Source organism: Sus scrofa, chromosome 3 (assembly GCF_054392235.1).
Source record: "Sus scrofa isolate SSC_HxYL_T2T_F1_AM1 chromosome 3, Sscrofa_HxYL_maternal_Yorkshire_Landrace_v2.0, whole genome shotgun sequence".
NCBI classification, from domain to species: Eukaryota; Metazoa; Chordata; class Mammalia; order Artiodactyla; family Suidae; genus Sus; species Sus scrofa.
Window position 1 is genome coordinate 47,018,751 of NC_139385.1, and position 21,638 is coordinate 47,040,388.

The 21,638-nt window shown below is 56.9% G+C and overlaps 1 protein-coding gene, 1 long non-coding RNA gene and 1 pseudogene across 4 annotated transcripts; 1 reads left to right on the top strand and 2 right to left on the bottom strand.

Moving 5' to 3' along the window:
- Positions 1–7,219: 7,219 nt before the first annotated feature.
- LOC110259949 (uncharacterized) lies at positions 7,220–14,872 on the bottom strand. The gene is made up of 4 exons (XR_002342456.2): positions 14,791–14,872; positions 10,717–10,918; positions 8,593–10,272; positions 7,220–7,895 (listed from the first exon to the last, which is right to left on the bottom strand). It is a non-coding gene; the product is annotated as an uncharacterized LOC110259949 (long non-coding RNA).
- On the top strand, positions 10,927–13,519 carry LOC146404609 (serine protease 33-like; annotated as a pseudogene).
- A 3,335-nt stretch (positions 14,873–18,207) lies between the features above and the next one.
- MCT7 (tryptase) lies at positions 18,208–20,519 on the bottom strand. Of its 3 annotated transcripts, none has more exons than XM_021085858.2 (6): positions 20,498–20,519; positions 19,661–19,721; positions 19,323–19,494; positions 18,946–19,211; positions 18,675–18,838; positions 18,208–18,592 (listed from the first exon to the last, which is right to left on the bottom strand). In XM_021085858.2, exons 2-6 carry the CDS (start codon positions 19,719–19,721, stop codon positions 18,428–18,430), a joined length of 828 nt encoding a protein of 275 aa, XP_020941517.2. In that variant the 5' UTR covers positions 20,498–20,519; the 3' UTR covers positions 18,208–18,427.
- Positions 20,520–21,638: the final 1,119 nt, after the last annotated feature.

Genomic DNA, 21,638 nt, shown 5'->3' on the forward strand with positions numbered 1-21,638 from the left:
CTAAGGCTGCCTGTGTGCTTGGACCACCGAGCGGGGGTTGGGAGGGGTCCTTGGGCCGGAGAGGAGATGAGGGGAAGGGAGGGGAGGGCCCCACCTTCCAGGGTCAGATGCTCTCGGCTCCTCCCCCAGCATCCGCAGCTTTGCTGAGACTGCTGGGGCCTCAGTCCCAGGCTGCCCTCCCTGACCCAACAACTCACTAGGGAAGGGCCCCATGGGCGCGTCTGGCTTCTCTGGCTCTTTGTTATGGGTTGCGTTCTGTGGGTCGCCTTGGACACGTGGCCTCAGGTGTGCGGAGGTGAGTTCCAGTGACACTGGAGGAGGTGGCTGTGGGGCCTTGGGTCTGTGGAGGAGACACCTGGGGCGGTGGGGCCCTGGGGGGGACAGGAGAGTCTAGGCCCCTGACTTTCAAGCTGCTCTGCCTGGAGCTGCCCCCCACCTGGCCCAGCCCCCCAGGAACCACATGAAGAACCCACTCTGTGGAAAGGAATGTGGTCTCTGTCCCCCGTGGGGCCCTGGGTCACCCTCCTGGTGTGGCCTGGGGGCCGGGCAAGGCCCAAGGCCTCCGAGCACAGAGCCCAGAGGAGGGACCAGGGCGGTGGGGGGGTCCCAGGTCAGTGCTCCCAAGGGCCCCGTCATTGTCATGGGCCTGAGCAGAGAGGAAATTCCAGATCAGGAGGCACCTGGCTGCCCCTCACCCTGATGTGGGGGGGGGGGACTGGGGGAACATGAATCTGTTGCTTAGACATTCCCTGCCACCCCCCACCACCACCTGCAGGCTTCAGTCCATCCACACCTTCCCGAGATGCCCTTGGGAGCCCCCAGCCTCCTCTCTCAGCCACGGGCCCTCCCTGAAGTGCCACAGACCCACCCCCATCCTCTGCCCACTGTTGGCAGCTGTGACCCACCCCATAGGTGCCCTGATGGCTGGAGGTGTCCCCCAGGCCACCTCTGCTGACTCTCAGGTTCCCAGGGGTCCAGCAGCTTCCAGAATGGGGTGGCGACAGGCAGGAAAGGACCCCCTTTCCAGACCTGTCGAGGGAGGCTGGTCACAGGGCCACAGAGCCTACCACTCACTGGCAGAGAGTCCAGAACAGGTTCCTGTGGAGACAGAAGTCCCTGGGTGGTTGCCGGGGGCTCTCTGGCCGTGGTGATGGGGTCAGGGTGATGGTGAAAGGACTTCTTTTCAAGGGGGTGAAAACGCTGTAAACGGCAATGGTGGCACACCTGTGCCCTTTGCTCCACTGCCTCATACGCTGGCAACGGGTGAAGTGTGTAGAATGGAACCTCCAGCTCAATAAAGCTCTTTAAAACCCCCTGAAAAGCAAACTGACAAAAAAGAACGATCCCACAGCTCTCATTTCCACGACCAACTTGCAGCTGCACAGAGACCCCTGTGTTCACGGCCTGGGACGGGGTGTCCAAAGGCACAGCCACCAGGCCCACAGGAGCCCCTCAGGCTCAGTCACCTTGGGCCCCAGTGCCCAGCCCTTGCGAGTCTGGGGAAGCGCCACGGAGGGATCTGGGTGGTGCTGGCCGCCCTGCCGTGTGGTCAGCAGCCATGCTGGTCCCAGCAGCAGTTGTGGGGGGGCAGCTCCTGGTGTCCGTGGTGTCCTCCCGCTCCCTTGGCCCTGACGTCCCAGGGCTCAGGACCGAGCACTGGGTCATGATGCCCGGACCCTCCCATCCTTAACACCAGATCCTTAACCCAATGAGCATGGCCAGGGACCAAACCTGAATCCTCACGGATGCTCATTGGGTTCTTAACCCCTGAGCCACCATGGAAACTCCTTAGTAATTGCTTTATTTATTTATTTATTTTTTTGTCTTTTTGCTATTTCTTTGGGCCGATCCTGCGGCATATGGAGGTTCCCAGGCTAGGGGTCGAATCGGAGCTGTAGCCACTGGCCTACACCAGAGCCACAGCAACGCGGGATCCGAGCCACGTCTGCAACCTACACCACAGCTCACGGCAACGCTGGATCGTTAACCCACTGAGCAAGGGCAGGGACCGAACCCGCAACCTCATGGTTCCCAGTCGGATTCGTTAACCACTGCGCCACGATGGGAACTCCAGTAATTGCTTTAAATGTAAAGAGACAACATGCTCCAATCAAAAGACAGAATGCCTGAATGGATACCGAAATAAGACTTGCACATCCGCTTCCTGCAGGTGATTCACTTCAGAACTAAAGACACCCACAAACGGAAAGTGCGGTGACGGTGAAAGGCATTCTACCCACGTGGCAGACGTCAGGGCGGCAATGCTTACATCATACAAAGCAGACTTTAAAACAAAGACTGTTGCAGGAGACAAAAAGGACAGAGCAGCCCGATCACAGGATTATTCCAAGAAGAGCTAACGCTTGTAAATACACATGCACCCCGCATGAGAGCACTTGAATATCGAAAGCAAGCATGAGCAGACATAACGGGGACACTGACCCGACAGGATAATGGTCAGGGACCCACCACCCCACCGACATCCACCAACAGGTCATCCAGACGGAAGCTCGACAAGGACACACGGGCCGTGAGCAGCACATTAGATCAATTCTCTCTCTCTCTCTCTCTCCCATCACCTCCAAAAGCGGCAGGAGATAGACTTGTTCCAAGCGCAAAGGAAACACACTCCTTTGCCACAAAATAAGCCTTGCGAATTTTAAGACAACTGAAACCACATCAAGCATTTTTTTCTGACCCCAACGCTATGAGACTAGAAATCAACTACAAGAAAATAACGGCAAAGCCCCACAGACATGTGGAGGCTACACGATACGCTTCTCAACAACCAGGGGATCCAGGCAAAGCAGAAGCCCCCAAATACCCGGGAACAAAGGAAAATGGAACCGCAATCATTCAAAGTCTATGGGACGCAGCCCAAAGAGTTAAGAGGACTTGTATGACGCTACAGGCTTGCTCCAGGAAAAAAACCCTCAACCAACTTAGAGGAACCAGAACAGGAAGGGACAAAACCCAAGGAGCAAAGAAATCACAAAGATCAGAGCAGAAATAAAGGCAAGTGAGTCTAACAATAGAAAAGGCCAATGAAACTCAGAGGCAGCTCTTTGAAAAGACAAAATTGATCAACATTTGGCCAGACTCACCAAGAGGGAAAAAAAAAGGGCCCAAATCAATAACATCAGAAATAAAAAAAAAAGAAAAGTTATGACAGACACCACAGAAGGGCACAGGATCATGAGAGACTACAACAAACAGCTATACGCCAATAAAACGGACAACCTAAGAAGAAATGAACAAATTCCTAGAAATGTAGGCTCATCCCATTTGGACCAGGAAGTAAAAGAAAACTATGCACAGACCAATTAGGAGCAATGACATTGAATCAGTCCTTGAAAAATTCTCAAACAAAAGTGCAGGACCGGATGGCTTCACAGGTAAACTGCTCCCAAACATTTAGAGAAGCGTTAACCCCAAACCTTCTCCAACTGCTGCAAAAAAAAAGGAGGAGATGGAACCCTTCTGAACTCACTCTAGAAGGCCAGCACCACCCACGACAAAACCAAAGACAGCACAAACAAAGAAAACGGCAAGTCAGTATCACTGATCCACAAAGGTGCAAAAATCCTCAGCAAAACCTGAGCAAACCAAAACCAAATTCACCGCACAGAAAGGCTCAGACACAAGGATCATTTGGAGTTTATCCCAAGGATGCAAGGATAGTTCAGCATCTGCTAAGCACTGTGATGCCCAAGGATAACAAACTGCAGAAGAAAAGCAGGAGTTCCTGCTGCGGCTCAGTGGGAATGAACCTGACAAGCATCCACGAGGATGCAGGTTCGATCCCTGGCCTCGCTCAGTGGGTTAAGGACTCGGCGTTGCTGCAAGCTGTGGTGTAGGTTGCTGCACGGCTGTGGCTGTGGCGTGGGCCAGCAGCTGCAGCTCCGATCTGACCCCTAGACTGGGAACTACCATATGCCCTGGCTAGAGCCCTAAAAAAAAAAAAGAAAAAAAGTTTGGATGGAAACACAGAAGACCCCAAATTGCCAAAATACTCTTAATAACAGAACGAGACATATCACGCTGCCCAGTTTCAGACGTCGCCACAAAGCTATTGTGAAGAAGCCTGGCCCAAGAAACAGACACATACATCAATGGAATAGAATCAAGAGCCCAGAAATGGTCAATTGATCTATGACAATGCAGAAAAGATGGTCCTTTTATGAGCTGAGGTGCAGGTCACAGATGTGGCACGGATCCTGCGTGGCTGTGGCTGTGGTGTAGGCTGGTGGCTGCAGCTCCGATGGGACCTCTAGTGTGGGAACCTCCATAGGACATAGGTGTGGCCCTAAAAAGACAAAAAAAGGCAAAACGACAAAATAAAACACAACGAAACCTTAATAGGGTCTACACTTAGGTGGGCTGGCACCACAAAGACCCAGGGCTACCATTTACCATGCGGACAGAGTACAGATGGACAGACAGGCAGGTGGTCAACTCAGTGGCCAAGGAAGATGTGCCAGATTTCTTTGGATCGGTAAACGCAGCCTCTGGTCCTAATAGCTCCTAGCGGGCTTGGTGAGAAAGCCTTTCTCAGCTGGATAAGGAGGATCTCCTCCAAGGCCCCCTCGGGTGAGGGAGGGCCGGGTGGGGGACCAGCGCAGTTCACCTCCCAAGGTGTGCGGGTGAGACGGGAAGGAACAGATTCCCAGGACAGAGGGAGCCCTCCGTTGAGGTCCCAAGGTTCGTGCCAGGCAGCTTCCTGCGACATCATGGAAGGATGGGTGCGCTAAAAAGCCACGGTGCTTCTCCACACTGCTGGATCAATGAGCAGAGTCATCCGTGAGACGGCACGACCTAGAACGGCCATGCATCGCCTGGAAAACCTACAAAACACGCGCAGGACAGAGAGGAAGCTGTCTGACGGGACCAGAGGAGAAACGCAGAGGACAGAGGTCCGAGCCTTTGGGTGGCAAACTCAGCATCATAGAGATGTCAAGTCTTGTAAACTCACAGCAGTGCCTGCAGAAACGGAAAACGCTTCCAGGAAGTTTTCTTACCGAACCAGGTGCATGTGCTCGATGGGCAGCCTGCCCAACGCGGAGACGCCAGGGTTCGCCGCACAGAAAGCTGCCCGGGGATGGGAACAGGGCGAGGGGCTGGGGTATCTGCTGGAGAAGCAGCGGGGTGGTCCAGGGAGAGGGGAGCAAGGCAGAAAGGTGACTGGACATAAGAACAAGGTGCATCTTTCTGAACAGGTGCGACGAAGCTGCAAGCTTCTTCTGGGGTGGCACCTTCAGAAAGGGGGTTCTTGGCTCGTTGTGGGGGTGGACTTTGAGGCCGGCAGTCCTGGCCGGTCTTAACCTGCTTGTGTCCAAATGAGACACAGCTGAAACCAAGTTCCTGGAAAGCAACAGGGCCAAACCCCTTAAACCGGCTCAGAGGACTTGCAAATCTTGCAGCAACGATGCAAGGAGCTGATGGGGGAGGCTGGTTCCAGGTGCGAGGAAATCTTACCCATTGTCACCTTCAGGTCAGCAGGACAAGCTCATTTTTATTTTGGTGACAGGCTGTGGCAATCAAATGTTATCACTCAACTCACCAGTGACGAAAAAGAGAATGAATGTGGGAAACGAATCCGAGTAGCATCCATGAGGACGCAGGTTCGATCCCAGGTTTCACCCAGTGGGTTGGGGAGCCGCTGTGGCTGTGGGGTAGGCCAGCAGCTGTAGCTCCAGTTTGACCCCCTAATCTGGGAACTTCCTATACCGCAGGTGTGGCCCTAAAAAGCAAAAAAAAAAAAAAAAAAAAAAAAAAAAAAAAAAAAGAGGGAGAGAATGAATGCTGAGTTCTAAGACGCAAGAGCAGTGGACACAACAAAACCCTAGAGGGGAATACATTTTGCTGACCCCTGATTGAAAAAGTGCTCACGCACTGAGGATGGGCAAATCATTCTGGTTTATATACAATTTTTTTTTTCTGTCTTTTTAGGGTCATATGGCACATGGAGGTTCCCAGGCTAGGGTTCAAACTGGAGCTGGAGCTGCCGGCCTACCCCACAGCCACAGCCACGCAGGATTCAAACCGCATCTGCGACTTACAGCACAGCTCATGGCAACACTGGATTCTTAACCCACTGAGCGAGGCCAGGGATCCAACCCACATCCTCATGGATACGAGTTGGGTTTGTGAACCAGTGAGCCACAACGGGGACTCCTGGTTTATACATGATTTAACCTGAACGCTGTGCTGCCGAGAACAGCCTGTTGGCAGCCTATCATATATTGTGCCTCTGCTTTAATTATTAAAGAGAGGGCTGCACTGACCACAAGTAAAGAACGTTCCATGTTAAAGATTAAATGCCTGCCTGCCCTATGGCCTTCAAGCAAAAAAAAAAAAAAAAAAAAAAAAAAAGCCATCCTTGATAAGTAAATCCTACCGAGGTTGTAATATTCCATCTCAAGGTTCTGTGACTCTCAAAACTCCTTGTTTTCGGGAGTTCCCGTCGTGGCGCAGTGGTTAATGAATCCGACTGGGAACCATGAGGTTGCGGGTTCGATCCCTGCCCTTGCTCAGTGGGTTAACGATCCGGCGTTGCCGTTAGCTGTGGTGTAGGTTGCAGACGTGGCTCGGATCCTGCGTTGCTGTGGCTCTGGTGTAGGCCGGTGGCTACAGCTCCGATTGGACCCCTAGCCTGGGAACCTCCATATGCTGCGGGAGCGGCCCAAGAAATAGCAAAAAAAAAAAAAAAAAAAAAAAAAATCCTACTTGTTTTCAACAATTGCATTTGTTCCCATGTTTGTCAAAGAAAATCATTTTCGTTCACTGAAAGTTACAAACAGTACTTGTCTCTGGAAATAAAGTGTGTCCTCTAAGGTATGGGAATGAACACAGTGACTGCCTCTTGATGCTGCATAATTACTCAAATGAGGAAGTGAAGGAAATACAGTGATTCTGTCATATGTTGAAACACAACACAAAGACATCCTTCCTAAGGCATCGTGCCAACAGCAGCCAAGGCAGAATGAGGGGAAAAAACCCACCAGGGCGAGGCCTTGCTCACCAGAAGCTGAGACTTATTTTGTTACTGGTCCAGGGATAGAGAAACACTCCATGGAACAACCAGAGGCCGCAGAGGCAAATGCCTACGCGCAGGAGATCCTGGCACCTCAGAGGTGGCATGCACTCAGAGGTGGCATTACGGATCAGAGAGGTGGGTGAAGAGTTGTGTGGAAAACAAAATTAGACCACAAACCTAGGCTATCTGTAAACCTAAATCCCTGTTACATTAAAGTGAGAAAGAAAACCTTACACACCAATATCCAATGCTTTCACTGACCTGTGGAATCTGAAAACAGGACAGACGGAACTTCTTTGCAGAACAGATACTGACTCACAGACATTGAAAAACTTATGGTCTCCGGAGGAGACAGTTTGGGGGGTGGGGGGATGTGCTTGGGCCGTGGGATGGAAATCCTGTGAAATCGGATTGTTATGATCATTATACAACTACAGATGTGATAAATTCATTTGAGTAATAAAAAAAATAAAATAAAATCCTGTAAAGACAAAGAAAAAAAAAAAAGAAAACCTTACAAATAGTTAGAGGTGATATTATAAACAACCTCTCAGCGTCTACAATATATAAAGAGCTCCCGGAAATCAATAAGAAACAACAGCCAGGTAGAAAGCAAGCAAAGGGTCTTTTGGAGGGAACGGTAAATGGTGTCCTTATCACTCAGGGTCTCCTAAGGGGCCATCCTGTCATGCAGAGGAGGGATCCTTAAAAACACAGTTTCTGGAGTCCCTGATGTGGATTAAGGATCAGGTGTTGTCTCTGTGGTGATGTGGCTTTGATCCCTGCACAGTGGGTTAAGAAGCCAGTGTGGCTGCAGCTGTGTCATAGGTTGCAGCTGCAGCTCAGTTTGATCCCTGGCCTGGGAAGTTTCCAAAAAAAAAAAAAAAAAAAAAAGCAAAAACACACACATGGGTCCCAAGACTCCTCTCCACCAGGGTTCTGTTTGTGATCTCCACGCACGGAGGGAGATCTGGTGGCCACAAGTGAGGCACACCTCTCTCTGCTGAGGTGTGGCCATGCTGGCCTTCCTGCAGCGTCCAGGTGTGCCAGGCGGGTGGGTGGGTCTGGCAGCTATCATTTGTCGTCACCGAGAATCTTCTGGGGCCCTGGTCAAGGGCTGGGCAGGAAGATCTGCTCTGGTGGGTAGGCTGGCATCTGTTCCCCCCACCCCAGGGGTCGATCCCAGGGCCCTGCTTCCAGCCTACTCCAATTTCCCCAAACTTGTACATTCCTCCTCTTTAACTGTGAGCCTGGTCTTGCTTCCTGCCAAGCCCTGCTTGCTCCAGACGCCAGCAGGCCGTGCCCAGAGGAGCCTGCAGAAACCCCGGGAAGATGCCAGCCCTTGCCCGCTCTCAAGCAGATCCAGGCGGTGCACGCTCTAATTCACACCCCATTTCACTACGAGAACCTTCAAAGACACAGAGAAACGGAAAGAACATGACAGTGGGTTCCCTGCACACCCCGCTGCCCAGAATCTCCAGGACATTATACACTTTTTTTCTTTTTTGGCCACTCCACGGCATATGGAGCTCCCAGGCCAGGGATCAGATCTGAGCCACAGCAGTGACAATGTGGGATCCTTAACCCACTGTGCAGGGGCAGGGATTGAACCTTCATCCCAGTGCTCCCAAGACACCTCGGGACCCCACTGTGCCACAGCAGGAACTCCTCTCCAGGAGATACCCATACACCACAAACTCGCCCTTTAAAAGCACACGATTTAGTGCTTCCGGGGAACTCCTAAGGAGGTGCCACCATGGCCACTGCCCAGTTCCGGGGCACAGCCCTTGCTCTCAGAGGAGAAGCTGGGCCTCCAGCTGTCACCCCCTCCCCCACAACTGCGCTCCGTCTCCGTGGAGGTTTCTCCTCGGAACATTTCATATAAACAGAGGCGCACCCTGGGTGGCCTTCTGTGTCTGGCTTCCTTCAGGGACATTTACCTTAAAAAGTCCCTGCTGAAGCCTCTGTGCAGCCTCTTCTCTGCTTCCTGAGCCATCTGCGAGGCGGGAGGCTGAAGAAACCCCTCCTGAGCCGCCACCGCCGCCTGCACACTCTCTGCCGTGTCCCCGGGTTCGGGGGGAGAAGCTGCAGACGCGGCTCCTCAGGCCGCTGAGGACGGGAGGACCGGGCTGGGGTCTCTGAGTGTTCTCTGCCCCGGAGCCCCTGGCCCCGAGGCACTGCCCAGCTCTGAGTGGGCTGAAGTGTAGACAGCCAGGCCCTGCCCTGAGCCTGACGCCTCTGCGCCCCCCAGGACCACACCCCCCGCCTGCCTGCAGCAGGTGCAGACCCCACAGGAAGAGGATGCTGGGAAGATCCTTAGAATGTGGGCTGGTGTACACCCCCACACACACACCCCCGTGTGGGAAGACGCTCAGGCCAGGCCCGCCCCTCGGGTCTCCTGGCCTCGGCCTCCTGAGGCTGGACACCTGGGTCCACGGGCCATGTGACTGTCCCATGTCCCCGCAGGAGCCTTGCAGGAAGAGGCACCTGTGTCCAGTGGGTGTGGCCGGCCGGGGCCTCAGCTGCTCCCTGACTCTGTCCCTCTCCGCCAGTGTCAGAGCCACGTGGCCTGGATCCGGCAGCAAATCCGGAGGCAAGCACCTGCGGCATATGGAGGTGCCCAGGCCAGGGGGCCAGTCGGAGCTATAGCCACCGGCTTACACCACAGCCACAGCAATGCAGGATCCGACCCTTGTCTGCAACCTACACCACAGCTCATGGCAATGCCGGACCTTTAACCCATGGAGTGAGGCCAGGGATCGAACCCGTGTCCTCATGGATCCTAGTCGGGTTCGTTTACCACTGTGCCACGACGGGAACTCCACACCTCAACTGTTTCTAAGCGTACCAAGGGTACTGTTCGGTGGTAATAGGTGCGTCCAGGTTGTTGCACAGCTGTCCCCACCCCGCAATGCGCTTCATCCTGTCAAACTGAAACTGCCCATCAAACATGAAGCACCCTCCCCGGCCCCAGCGACCGTGCTCCCACTAGGGACCTCACAGAGGTGGGGTCCTTCAGTGTTTGTGCTTTTGCGTCTGGATTGTTTCACTGGGCACAGGGTCCTCTAGGTCCTTCCACATTGAGCCACAGGTTAGAATTCCTTGCCTCCCAAGGCTGATTAAGACATCAGCTCATGGAGCCACCACGTGTCCTTGATCCATTCAGCCACTGATGGACGCTTGGGTTACTTCTCCCGGTTGACGATCGGGCATCACGCTGCCATGAACTTGGCTGGCTGTGCGTGAATGGAGAAAAAAACTTTAAGGGCAACATCCTCTTTTGACCATATTTGAAAATGAAAACCCCAACAAAAAGCCAATTCAAGGGTGAAATTTCACACACAGATAATTTGGAACCACGGAGAGTCGCGCTTCAGGCTGAACGAAGGTGTCATGTAACCTCGACTGGTGCAGTAATGCATCCCTGCTGGGCTGGTGTCAGTGTAATTCTGGGGAAAACAGCCATTCACTGCCCCTCGGTGCTGGGACCCCTTCTGGAATGTTCTTGGTAGACTTCAGTCCTGAAAATAGTGATCCACCGTGCCTGGGGCTTCCTGAAGGCAGGCATGGTTCCAGCACACTCTGTGGAATACTTTCTGGCTCCGAAAACCTCCTGAGGGACGTACTATACCCCCACTTTCCAGATGGGGGAACTGAGGCAGGGGCAGCGAATAACCTACCTGAGGCCATACATTAGGCATTCGGCAGGTGCAGGCTGTGGACTCAGGCGGCGTGGGTCCCCCCGCAGCCCCAGTGAGCCCAGCCCTGTGAGAGGAGGCGTTCGGAACAGGAACAGTCCTGCTGGGGTGGGTGAAACCTCGCTCTCTGGGAAGGCAAGGGCTCCGGCGAGGCAGCACAGGGCCGCAGGCAGAGACCGGCTTCCTGGAGGGATGCAGAAGACGCTTCTAGCAAGAAACCCCAGCACCCTCCTGTCTTCCGGGAACCCCCTCCCATCCCTGTCCGAGGCCAACTTCCTGCGGGCTCAGCTGTCCTCAGGTGCTGGGAGGGGGCTCTCGACCTGCTCCAGGGACTCCATAGCTCAGCCCCCTGACTGCTGCCCCTGCTCTGGCTGATCCAACACGTGCAACAGCCTCCCCCACGTGGAGCCGCTGCGCTCCTGCTGGCCTCCCCGCGCGCCCCAGCGCAGAGCCACTTCCACTCACTGCTGGCCTGGCGCTCTGTCACCTGGGCACTGCCTCCCTCACTGTCCATCTGGCCTGGGGAGAGCAGAGCTGTGACCCTTCTGTGCCCCAGTGGCACAGGCCCGGCTTCTCAGAGGGCTCTGGACAGTGAAAGGACGGCTGTCCCATCACATGGCTGGATGTTATGCTGAGGTCTTTCCCCCTCAAGCCAGATTGGGCTCCTCGGGGACAAGGGTGGCGTGGCCAGCCCTGTGATCCCCCAGCCTGGACCCGACCTGATGGGCCAGGGTTGAGCAGAGGGTCCTGCGGGGACTGAACGAAGATCCCATGCCGCTCCCCCGGTAGCCGGCCCCCAGACTCACAGCCCACCTCCTCCTCCTGCTTCCTTCAGCCCCGAGAAGCGGCAGGACCAGACCGTCCAGCTGGGCGAGTCTGTCCTGTACACCCATCCCCCGGGCTCCACCTCCGTGGCCGCCGTCAGCATCGTACGGCACCCCTCCTGCAACGGGAACGCGCTGGAGGGTGGCCGACATGGCCCTGGTGAAGCTGGCACGACCTGTGCTCTTCTCAAGCACCCTCAGACAGGTCCTTCTGGCCTCGCCGGGCTCCACCTGCCGAGGGCACCCTCTGCTGGGTGATGGGCTGGGGGGACATCAGGCAGAATGGTAGGTGAGGGGCAAGGGGCTGGGACTGGAGGGAGCTGCCCTGGGTGGAGCAGGACGCACATCAAGGGGGTGACAAGTCTCCCCAGCCCTCTGTCTGAGCCTGTCCCTGGCCCGAGCCTCATCCTGCCCCATCAGTCACCTGGGGTCAGGCAGCTGGCTCACCGGCCACGTAACTGCCTGCGGGGAGGGCTCCCGTCCTGCTACCGCCTCTAGCCATCCCCAGAGAGCAAGCGTGCCCTGCAGCCCACCTGTGGTCCCCGAGGGCCCCTCCTCCACCCTGACTGTCCGCTCTGCCCGCAGTGGCCCTGCCAGAGCCGCACAGGCATCAGCCTACAGAGCTGTCGCGGGCTCTACCACCCAGAGCCCATCACCAAGGACGTGCTGCGTGCTGGCCACTTCCAGGGTCACAAGGGCTTCTGGGAGGTCAGTCCACTCTGGCCGGTGCTCCTGCCCTGATCCTCCACGGGGCCTGGGGAGTCACTGGGCCCCTGTGGGCCTCAGTGTCCCTGGAATACAGTGGGCTGAGGAAGCAGAGCCCCGTGCATGGGGAATCTGTGACCTCAACTGGTCCCTCTCTAACCCTAAGTGAGCCCACAAGGCAGGCTGGGGCCTGGATTTGGGGCCAAGGCAACATCTCAGCATCTCACTTTGTGAGGCCAGAGGCCTCATTTCACCTCCGAGGTAGAACAGTGTCTAGCTTGGAGCTGGGGCTGGATGAACAGTCATTGTAAGAACGAGTCCAGAGGCGTTCCCATCTTGGCTGAGCGGTTAACAAACCTGACTAGCAAACCTGTGAGACAGGTTTGATCCCTGGCCTCGCTCTGTGATGTAGGTCACAGACACGGCTCAGATCTGGCGTTGCTGTGGCTGTGCTATAGGCTGGTGGCTGCAGCTCCGATTCGACCCCTAGCCTGGGAACCTCCATATGCCGCGGGAGTGGCCCTAAAAACATAAAAGTCAAAAAAAAAAAAAAAAAAAAAAGAACAAGTCCAGAGTCATTCTGACAACAGAGAGCAGAGAACTCGAACTCGGCCTGCCGTAGGGACGTGAGTGGGTGCTGCAAAGACACAGAGGCTCAGAGAGGCCGGGAGACATGTCAGGAGCGAGCACACCTCGGAGGAGGCACCCAGGCTTTGGAGTAATAATTATAGTGACTGAATCTCAGCTCTGCTGTATACAACCTGTGTGACCTTCCGCAAGTTGCTTGACCTTTCTGAGCCTCAGAGTCCTCAACTATTAGAACCAAAAAAGACCCAGTGAGAGCTGCCCTACAGGACTGCTAGGAGGAACACATCAAAGATGGGAGATCCAGCCTGTCTACCTTACCTGGCTACCTGGAGCCCTGAGAACTTGCCCGGAGCACCCTCTCCTGCCCTAGCATCCAGCCCTCTCGGACCCATGCTCCCCAACTTCAGCTTCACCCTGAAGCTTCCACCACCTGCAGCATAGACCTGAGCCCCACTGGACCTGTTTGCTGTTCTTGCTTCTTTCAGGGTGACTCTGGAGGCCCACTGGTCTGTCAGCTCCAGGACAAGTGCTGGGTGCAGGTGGCAGTGGTGAGCTTCAGCAGGGGCTGCGCTGAGCCCAGACTCCCAGGGGTGTACACCAGGGTCTCCACCTACAAGCCCTGGATCCAGCGCCACATGCTTCTGCCGAGGCCCCTTCCCAGGGGCTGACCCCTCTCTGGAGTCTGGTGGGCCATTCTTGCCCCAACTCCCCCAAGTTGCCTGTATCTGGGTGTCTCCCCCACCCCCTTGCCTTGCTGCCTGTGCCTCTCCCACCCCCTATCCTGACCCCCATGTGGCCGGGGGGATGCTGCAGCCCATGGCCTGGCTCTAGGAGAGAGACGGCCAAGGCATGCTGGCCGTTTGATTGGCACTTGTGTAAGGGCGAGAGCTGGGTCAGGCTGGAAGGGCGGGGAGGGGACGGGGCGAGGGGGTGTGGGTCTGAGGCAGAATATTAACTCAGGCAGTCAGGGGAGGGGCCTGGGCTTCCATGCATTCTTTGATATGGCTATTGATTGACATGTGCGGCTTAAGGGCTCCAGGGAGTAATGCCCCACAGGCCTGCTTACCGCAGGAGGTGTGCCTCCCCCCACGTGGACCTTAATCCCTAACCCGCTCCAGGGCGACTCGGTCTAAGGGAAGACAAGGACAAAAAGGCCATAAAGCTTACAGGACATGTCCACCCCTAAAAGCCCTACTGGACAAGGACTGACACAGATAAGTGGGTGAGGCCAATGGGAGAAAACCACATTTCCTGGACCCCACGTTGGTACCCCCATCTTTAAGGGGTAAAAACCCCTACAGGACAATGGGGTTCTTCTCCCCCCTCCCAGCAGCCCTGGGAGCTATTTGCTTTCCTGTAATAAAGACTTGGCTTGCTTGCTGCCTGTGTGTTCGCAGGGTCCATTCTTTGTGTGAACTCGAACCCGGATTCTGGTAACATCTTTCTGGCCTCAGGTGGCTGGGGGCTGCCAATAGCAGACGCTTGGTACCCAGCTCCTCTGGCCTGTTCATTTGAACCGTCTGGGGGCGGGGTGGGGCAGGACCAGTTGTCCTAAGCAGAGACACCCCCCCAGGGTTGCCGTGTAAGCAGTGACGGGGGTGGGGGGGTGGGCAGTCTGGGTCTCCAAGCAGAGGCCTAATTGGAAGATTCCTTGTTTGAAAGGCGGGAAACTCTCCCCCGTCTCTGTTGGAGTCTCTCCGCGAGTTTTTTCTTTGCTATTTAAGTTCTGCTCCAAGGGGCACGGGGTGGGGGTGGGAGGCACCGCGGGGCGGGCGCACACCCGGCCGCGCAGGGCGCAGCGGGGCCGGCAGAGAAGCAGGGCTGCCCTCGTTGGCCCGGCTCCCGGGACCTCCCTCGCCAAACCGAACCCTTCTGTGCGCACCGCGGCCGCACCCCGCCTGGCTGCGCGCACCCGGCTCTCCCCAGGTCCCCACCTCACCTGCAGCTCCCACGGCTCACAGCGCCCAAGACGCCCAGCCGCGGCCGCCACCGCCTCTCGGACCCGCCCCCGGGGCCTGGCCCCGCCCCCGCGCGGCCGCCGGGGAAGGGGGCGCCCGGATTGGCTCCCGGTGCGCGCTCGGCCCCGCTCCCGGGCCCACCGCGAGGAGGACCCCGGGCCTTGCCCCCGAAGCCCGCTGGCCGGCCGGGTCGCAGAGGGAGCCCGGGGGCGAACGTTCTCAGTCTTGGGGGCGCTTGGGCTGGGCCCCAGCTTCTGGGTCCAGACGAGGCCGAAAGGGGCTGGCGCGGGGTCTGGCGGCCTTGGAGTCGCCTACTGGAGCCGCGAGGTCTCCCCCCCGCTGCCTCCGCCGAGGGCAGACCGGCTGTTGCATCATCTTGCGGTTGCTGCTGGGAAGGCGTCTCCGCTCCCTGGAAGAATCCACGGTCACTGCTGAAAGCCTGCTGGGATCCTGCACCCTATCCCAACCCATAAATTGTGGTGCCCAATCGGGATTCACATTAGCTGAGCAGCTAGCCTGGTCTTGCACGGGGAAGGGCTGGCATCCATTCACCGGTACTGAATGGATGCCAGAACGAGGCCGCTCTCCAGAGGACACTTGGGTGGTGGGCTGTATGGATTCTGAGGACCCCTGGCTCCCGCAATGGGCTCTGAGCCCCTGACAGCCACCCCCCTCCAGCCTGAGATGCCTCATTACAACCTGGGCGTCTGGGCGCGATGGTCTGTCTGACTCTGCTCCTGGCTGTCCCCAGCTCCTCCTCCAGGGTTCTTCGAATTAGCTCAGTCCTGGGATTTATCCGCAGTCCGTGTCGAGGACTGGACCCCCGCCCCCAGTTCAGCCTGCCCTCTGGCCCTGACCCTTCCAGGCTGAGCCGTGCTCCCTCTGCTTTTTTTTTTTTTTTTTTTTTTTTTTTTTTGTCTTTTTTTAAAGAGCCGAGCTGGTGGCATATGGAGGGTCCCAGGCTAGGGGTGGAATTGGAGCTGCACCTGTGGCCTACACCAAGGCCAGGGCAACGCAGATCTGAGCAGCGTCTGTGATCTACACCACAGCTCGTGACAATGCCAGATCCTTAACCCACTGACCGAGGCCACGGATCGAACCTGTGTCCTCATGCATGCTAGTCTGATTCGTTTCCACTGCGCCATGACGGGAACTCTGAGCCATGCTCTCTCCTATCTGGGCCGAGCCGGATCTGGTTTTCAGGGACATGGATACTCGCCGGGTTCGCTAACTGCTGAGCCACGTCGGGGACTCAGTCCCCTAGGTTTCTTCTTCACCCGCCCGTATCCTTCAAGGGTTTACGGTGGGCACACGCTATGTTTGTAATTAAAAATGATTCTAGGAGTGCCCTTTGTGGTGCAGCGGAAATGATTCCTACTAGGAACCATGAGGTTGCAGGTTCAATCCCTGGCATTGCTGTGGCTGTGGTGAGCAGGCCTGCAGCTGTAGCTCCGATTGCTGGGGACCTCCATATGCCGCGAGTGCAGCCCTAAAAAGCAAAAAAAGAAAAGAAAAAGATTCTAGACTGAGGAAAAACGAGCAAGCCTCAGCCCCTCCTCCGTTATCTGGCTTCAAGTCCAAGTTGGAAGGTGAAGGACAGCCTGAATGTGCAGAGCTGGGGCCCTGGCCCCGGGGCCCCTGAGCCCCACTCTCAGCAGAGCCAGGGAGACCTTGGAAAGACCCAGAAGTCTCCTGCCTTGGTTGTTCCAGAGCCTCGCCTGACACGGATGTGGGTTTTAGAGGATTAGTGTCGATGCACGCCTGAGTGTGTGTGTCTGGGTTGTGTGCAACGATTCAAATCTTCCATCTGTAAACACAAACACCGCCAGTTTTAAAGGAAATAAAGCAATTTTCAGCAACTGGGAGAGACAAAGTATGAAGGCGTGCATTTCTCAGAAAACCTCAAGGGGACGAAAAGAAACTTCGAACTAATAGCCTCCCTGACGGGAGATGGGGAGCTGCAGGAGGAAATGCTTTGCTTTATTTGCCAAACACAGGAACTGTTCGGCTCCTCCAGGAAGGAGATGAAAGCAATTTGCAAAATGAAGCGGCAAAAGGATGCTATTCATTAAGAGAATTTCAGATATTGAAGGTAGACGCTCCTTTTCCCTACACAGCATATGATTCATTCATTTCCTGATGTCTTATATACTGTGTAAATTTTACTGTGTATCTTATCATGTTTACACTATTACACTTCGTCCTGAGATAGTATCTCTCCCATTTGTATCCAGTGTTTATCTCCCATCACATCAGGGTGTTGGAATCAAAGAAAACCAGAGCAACAGGGCAAAAGAGACCCCAGGACAGAATGGAGCCCCATTCTGAATAAACCAGGAACTAGTGGGGATTTACCGCCAAGGAGGAAGGGGTTGGTGGGTGGAGAATTTCTAAGAGAAGACCTCAGGTCTCCGGGGATTCTGATTAAACCAACACAGCCCTGGAAGGTGACATCTAGGGTGGGAAGTGGGGGATTTTGATCAGATATCAGGTACCAAGGGCAGGGGGTTCTTGCTTAACTGACTTAGCAGTGTTCTTGGTAGAACTGGGTTTAACCAGGAAGGGCACAGATGGGCCCAGGAGCCTGACTGTGGTCATGCAAAGAATCTTTTTTTTTTTTTTTTTCTTTCTAGGGCCCCACCCACGGTGTATGGAGGTTCCCCAGCTAGGGGTCAATCAGAGCTCCAACTGCTGACCTACACCACAGCCACAGCAACGTAGGATCCCATCCGCCTCTGCGACCTGCACCACAGCTCAATGCAACACCAGATCCTTAACCCATGGAGCAAGGCCAGGGACCGAACCCACAACCTCATGGTTTCTAGTCAGATTCGTTTCCCCTGTGCCACGACAGGAACTCTAAGCAGAGAATCTTTGTCATTGGCCAGTGGTGAAGGGAACAGTGGGACTGGACTGGGGCAGGAGAGAGCGGAACAGCCTTTCTGGGAAGGATGCAGCACTGCCACCCATGGTGGCTCTCTGGGAACCTGCTCCAGGACACAGCCTCCAACACGGAGACAGATAACAGAAAGCCTTCTGCAAAAGCAGCAACAGGAAACAGCACACACAGTCAATAAAAGACAGTTGGCAGATGAAGGACGCGGGTGTTGTCTGTAACATGAGCCTGGACAGACGTGGGCGGGAGCAGCCCTCTGGGGACTGAGGGCTGACAATAGCAGGGGTCCGCTCTCACCCTTCAGAACGTGTTTTCTATGACTCAAGCCAGTGTGCTGAGAAGCTGGCCCTGAACACCAGGGGCAGGGCTGGGCCAACCCCACCACAACGCCGGGTGCTCAGGGGTGGGGACCCACCCTGATGGCGGAGGCACCCACTGGCCCTGGACCCCCTCCGTCTCCCTCAGTGACACACGAAACCAGAGACGCAGTGACAGCCACCTCTGCTTTCCATGCTCTTTAATGAGTGATCGTGCTGACGGCCCGCTCCCTGGGACGAGACGTGTGGGGGCTCAGGGCAAGGGGGGGGGCTCAGGGCAGGGGGCACTCGGTGGGAGGGGGACTCAGGGTGGGGGGCCAGGCACGGTGCAGGAGGAGCCACCTCGGCAGGAAGCAGTGGTGTGGGGGCAGGAGGTGACTGGCTTTGCAGACCCAGGGACCAGGCTCAGGACTCCCTGGGGACACACTGGTGGATCCAGTCCAAGTAGTGGGTGACGCGGGTGTAGATGCCAGGCCGGTTGGGCAGAGCGCAGCCCTCGCCCCAGCTGACCACGCCCGCCTGCAGCCAGGTGCCATTCACCCTGCAGACCAGGGGCCCCCCGGAGTCACCCTGCGGAGAGGAGGGGAGGGGAGGGGTGAGCGGTGGCTGCCAGGCCCGGGCAGGTGGGGGCTGCGGGGGACATGCGGACCACCTGGCAGGAGTCGTGCCCTTCGCTGCCGGCGCACAGCATGTCGTCGCGGACAATCGGGATGTTGTCCCCTGTGGACAGGCCGAGGTGGTACTGCATGTCGCATTCGCTGTTTTCCACAATGGGGACCCTCACCTGCTTCAGAGGATACGGCGGTGGCAGGGGCCCTAGGGGCGAGAGGCGAGGAAGCTGCAGCGGCGGCGGGAGGGCTGTTCCCCAAAAGGGTGGAGCTGTGAGGTGACCATGTCCCCCTCCGGCTGTCCCCCAAACCCACAACCACTGTGCACGTCGCCCCAGCCTGTCACCCAGCACCGTGTCCCCTTGGGGAAGGTCTCCGAGGCCGGGGGCAGGGTGACCGGCTGGACGTGGCTGGAGAGGTTCACGGGGTCCTCGAGCTCCAGCAGGGCGATGTCCGCTCCGTTGACCTCGTCATAGTAGTTGGGGTGGACGATGATCCGGCTGACCAGCAGCAGCCGGTCCTGGTAATAGAGGTGCTGCTCCCCCAGCTGGACCCTGATGTACAAGGGGTCAGCCTTTTCCCTGGAGAGGGGACACCTCTTCAGGGAGGGACCAGGCTTCGGGAAGCCCAGGGGCTGGGTGGAGCCCCGGGCCCACCCCCACCCCCACCCACCAGGCCCCATGGAGACTCACGGTCCAAAGCAGTGCGCCGCGGTCAGCACCCACTGGGGGTGGATCAGGGAGCCCCCGCAGAAGTGCTTCCAGTATTGGTCGAGGCATCTCAGGCTCACCTGCCAGGGCCACTTGTGCCCAGGGGCTTCCTTTCCGCCCACGATGCCTGCTCGCTCCAGGGCCTGGCCTGGGGCTGGAGCAGGCAGCGCCTTCAGGACAGGACACAGCCTGGCCACGGGCTCAGCCCTCCCTGTTGCCAGCACCACCCCGGGCTTCCCGGAACCCACCCACCCATCGCTGGGCATGTGGGGTGTGGGCTGAGCGGGCAGAGATGGCACGGGCCCGGGGCCAGGACTCACCGGGGGCCGTGTGGACCAGGCTCACCAGGAGGGGCAGCGCCAGCACCAGCAGATTCAGCATCTGGAAGGAGCAGGGCGGGGCAGCAGGAGGTCGGCCGGGGGTCTGCAGGGGGTGGGGTGCAGGTGGGCTCGGGGTCCCCGGGGATCCGTGGGTGCGTCCAGGCTGGACCTGAAGCTTGGCCACCCTGCCCCACAGTGACCCCCAGACCTCACCTTGGCCGGTCCCTGCTGCTACTTCCCCAGCAGGGCTCTCCTCTGCCATTTATCCTCACCGACCCGGACAGGGTCACAAGGGGTGCTCGTCCTCCAATCCAGAGGGGAGGAAGGGCTGACTCAGACCAGGGCCCAAGTCCCTCTGGCCCGGAGGGGCCCCCCCGCCCCGCTCCCCGCCCGGGATGGCAGATCCATCTCTCTCTGGTCTTATCTGAGCAGTTACCTCCGCCATCAGCGGAATCTTGTTATCTGGGGATCTGAGCGCCATTGGCAGAAGGACAGGGAGAAAACGGGGGAGGCCAGCACCAGGCCCCCCTGGACACACACCCGCCCCCCCAGGCCCCACCACCCCTGCCCCCCGTCCTGCAGGGCCAGAGCTCCACCGCTCCGGCCAGTCCATCCCCCCCCCCCCCGCCCCCGCCTCTCCCCTGGGCCTGCTGGTCACCCGGGGCCTCCCGCCCATTTACCCACCTCGTGGCCTCCTGGAGCCCTGCTTCCCTCGCTGCCGCCCAGAGGCCCCTTCCTGTGCCCTAGGGGAGCCTTGCCCTGCCCCATCCCGGCCTGGACACCAGCCTGGCTCTGCGCCTCCCCGCCCCCAAGCTCTCTTGCACACTCCAGGTGTACCAAACAGTATTTCCTGGGGTACAGCTCCCCCGGGACTGTCAGGGTCTGTCCCAGCACCATCTCAGGACCCCTTCGAGCGGACTCGGCTCTTCACTTATTCTCTCAACAAAGCGGACCTAGCACCTCCAGGTGCTGCATTGGGACCCCATGCATCAGGCCAACAGTGATGGGACCGTAGAAGCCTAAGGCTGTGGGGACATCCTGGCGCCCCAGCTCACGAGGGGTCAAGGTAGGGCCTCTGGAGCACAGAGGGCCTGTTCTCCAAGGAAGGCTCTGATTGGCTCGGGCCTGGGAGGCAAGCCAATCAGCAGTTGAGATGTGATCGCTCTGATTGGCTAGCATTGAACCAATACCTGGCCGGGCTGCAGCGGGTGGGCGGGGCATGATGATGGAAAGGGGTTACAGACGCCACGTGAGTCCCTGTCCCCCAGCCCCAGGCCTCAGTTAGGAAGGACTACCTCCTCGTTCTTGCTGCTCAGTGACAACAAAAAGTTTAAGCCTCTCATAAAATCAGGAATAACCAAATTGTCGAAGAAATGTAAATGGCCATTTGCACATAAAAATATTCTACCTAGTTAATAACAAAAATGCAATATAATTAATTAATTAATTAATTAATTTTTTCTTTTTAGGGCCTCACCCGTGACGTATGGAGGTTCCCAGGCTAGGAGTCCAATCAGAGTTACAGCTGCCGGCCTGCACCACAGCCACAGCAATGCCAGATCCGAGCCATGTTTGCTACCTATACCACAGCTCACAGCAATGCTGGATCCTTAACCCATTGAGCCAGGCGAGGGATCGAACCCGTAACCTCATGGTTCCTAGTCGGATTTGTTTCCACTGCACCACGACAGGAACTTCCAAAAATGCAATATAAACTGGGCAATCATTTTGGGGTTCAAATTTGCCAAGTTTCTAAGATTACGTGGTGTTTCCATGGGTGTGGGAAGAGGCGCTGACAAGGTGGTGTCATCAAGAGCCCCCAAACCAGTGACGTCTTTGAACTCACTGTGGATTCCTAACTGTGGGATGAACTAATGAGTGATGAGGGAAGGCCGGGGCAGCCCCCATGCCCCCCCCCGCCCCCTGCCACCTGCAACCACAGCAATGCTGGATCCAAGCCACTTGTGGGAACCTACAC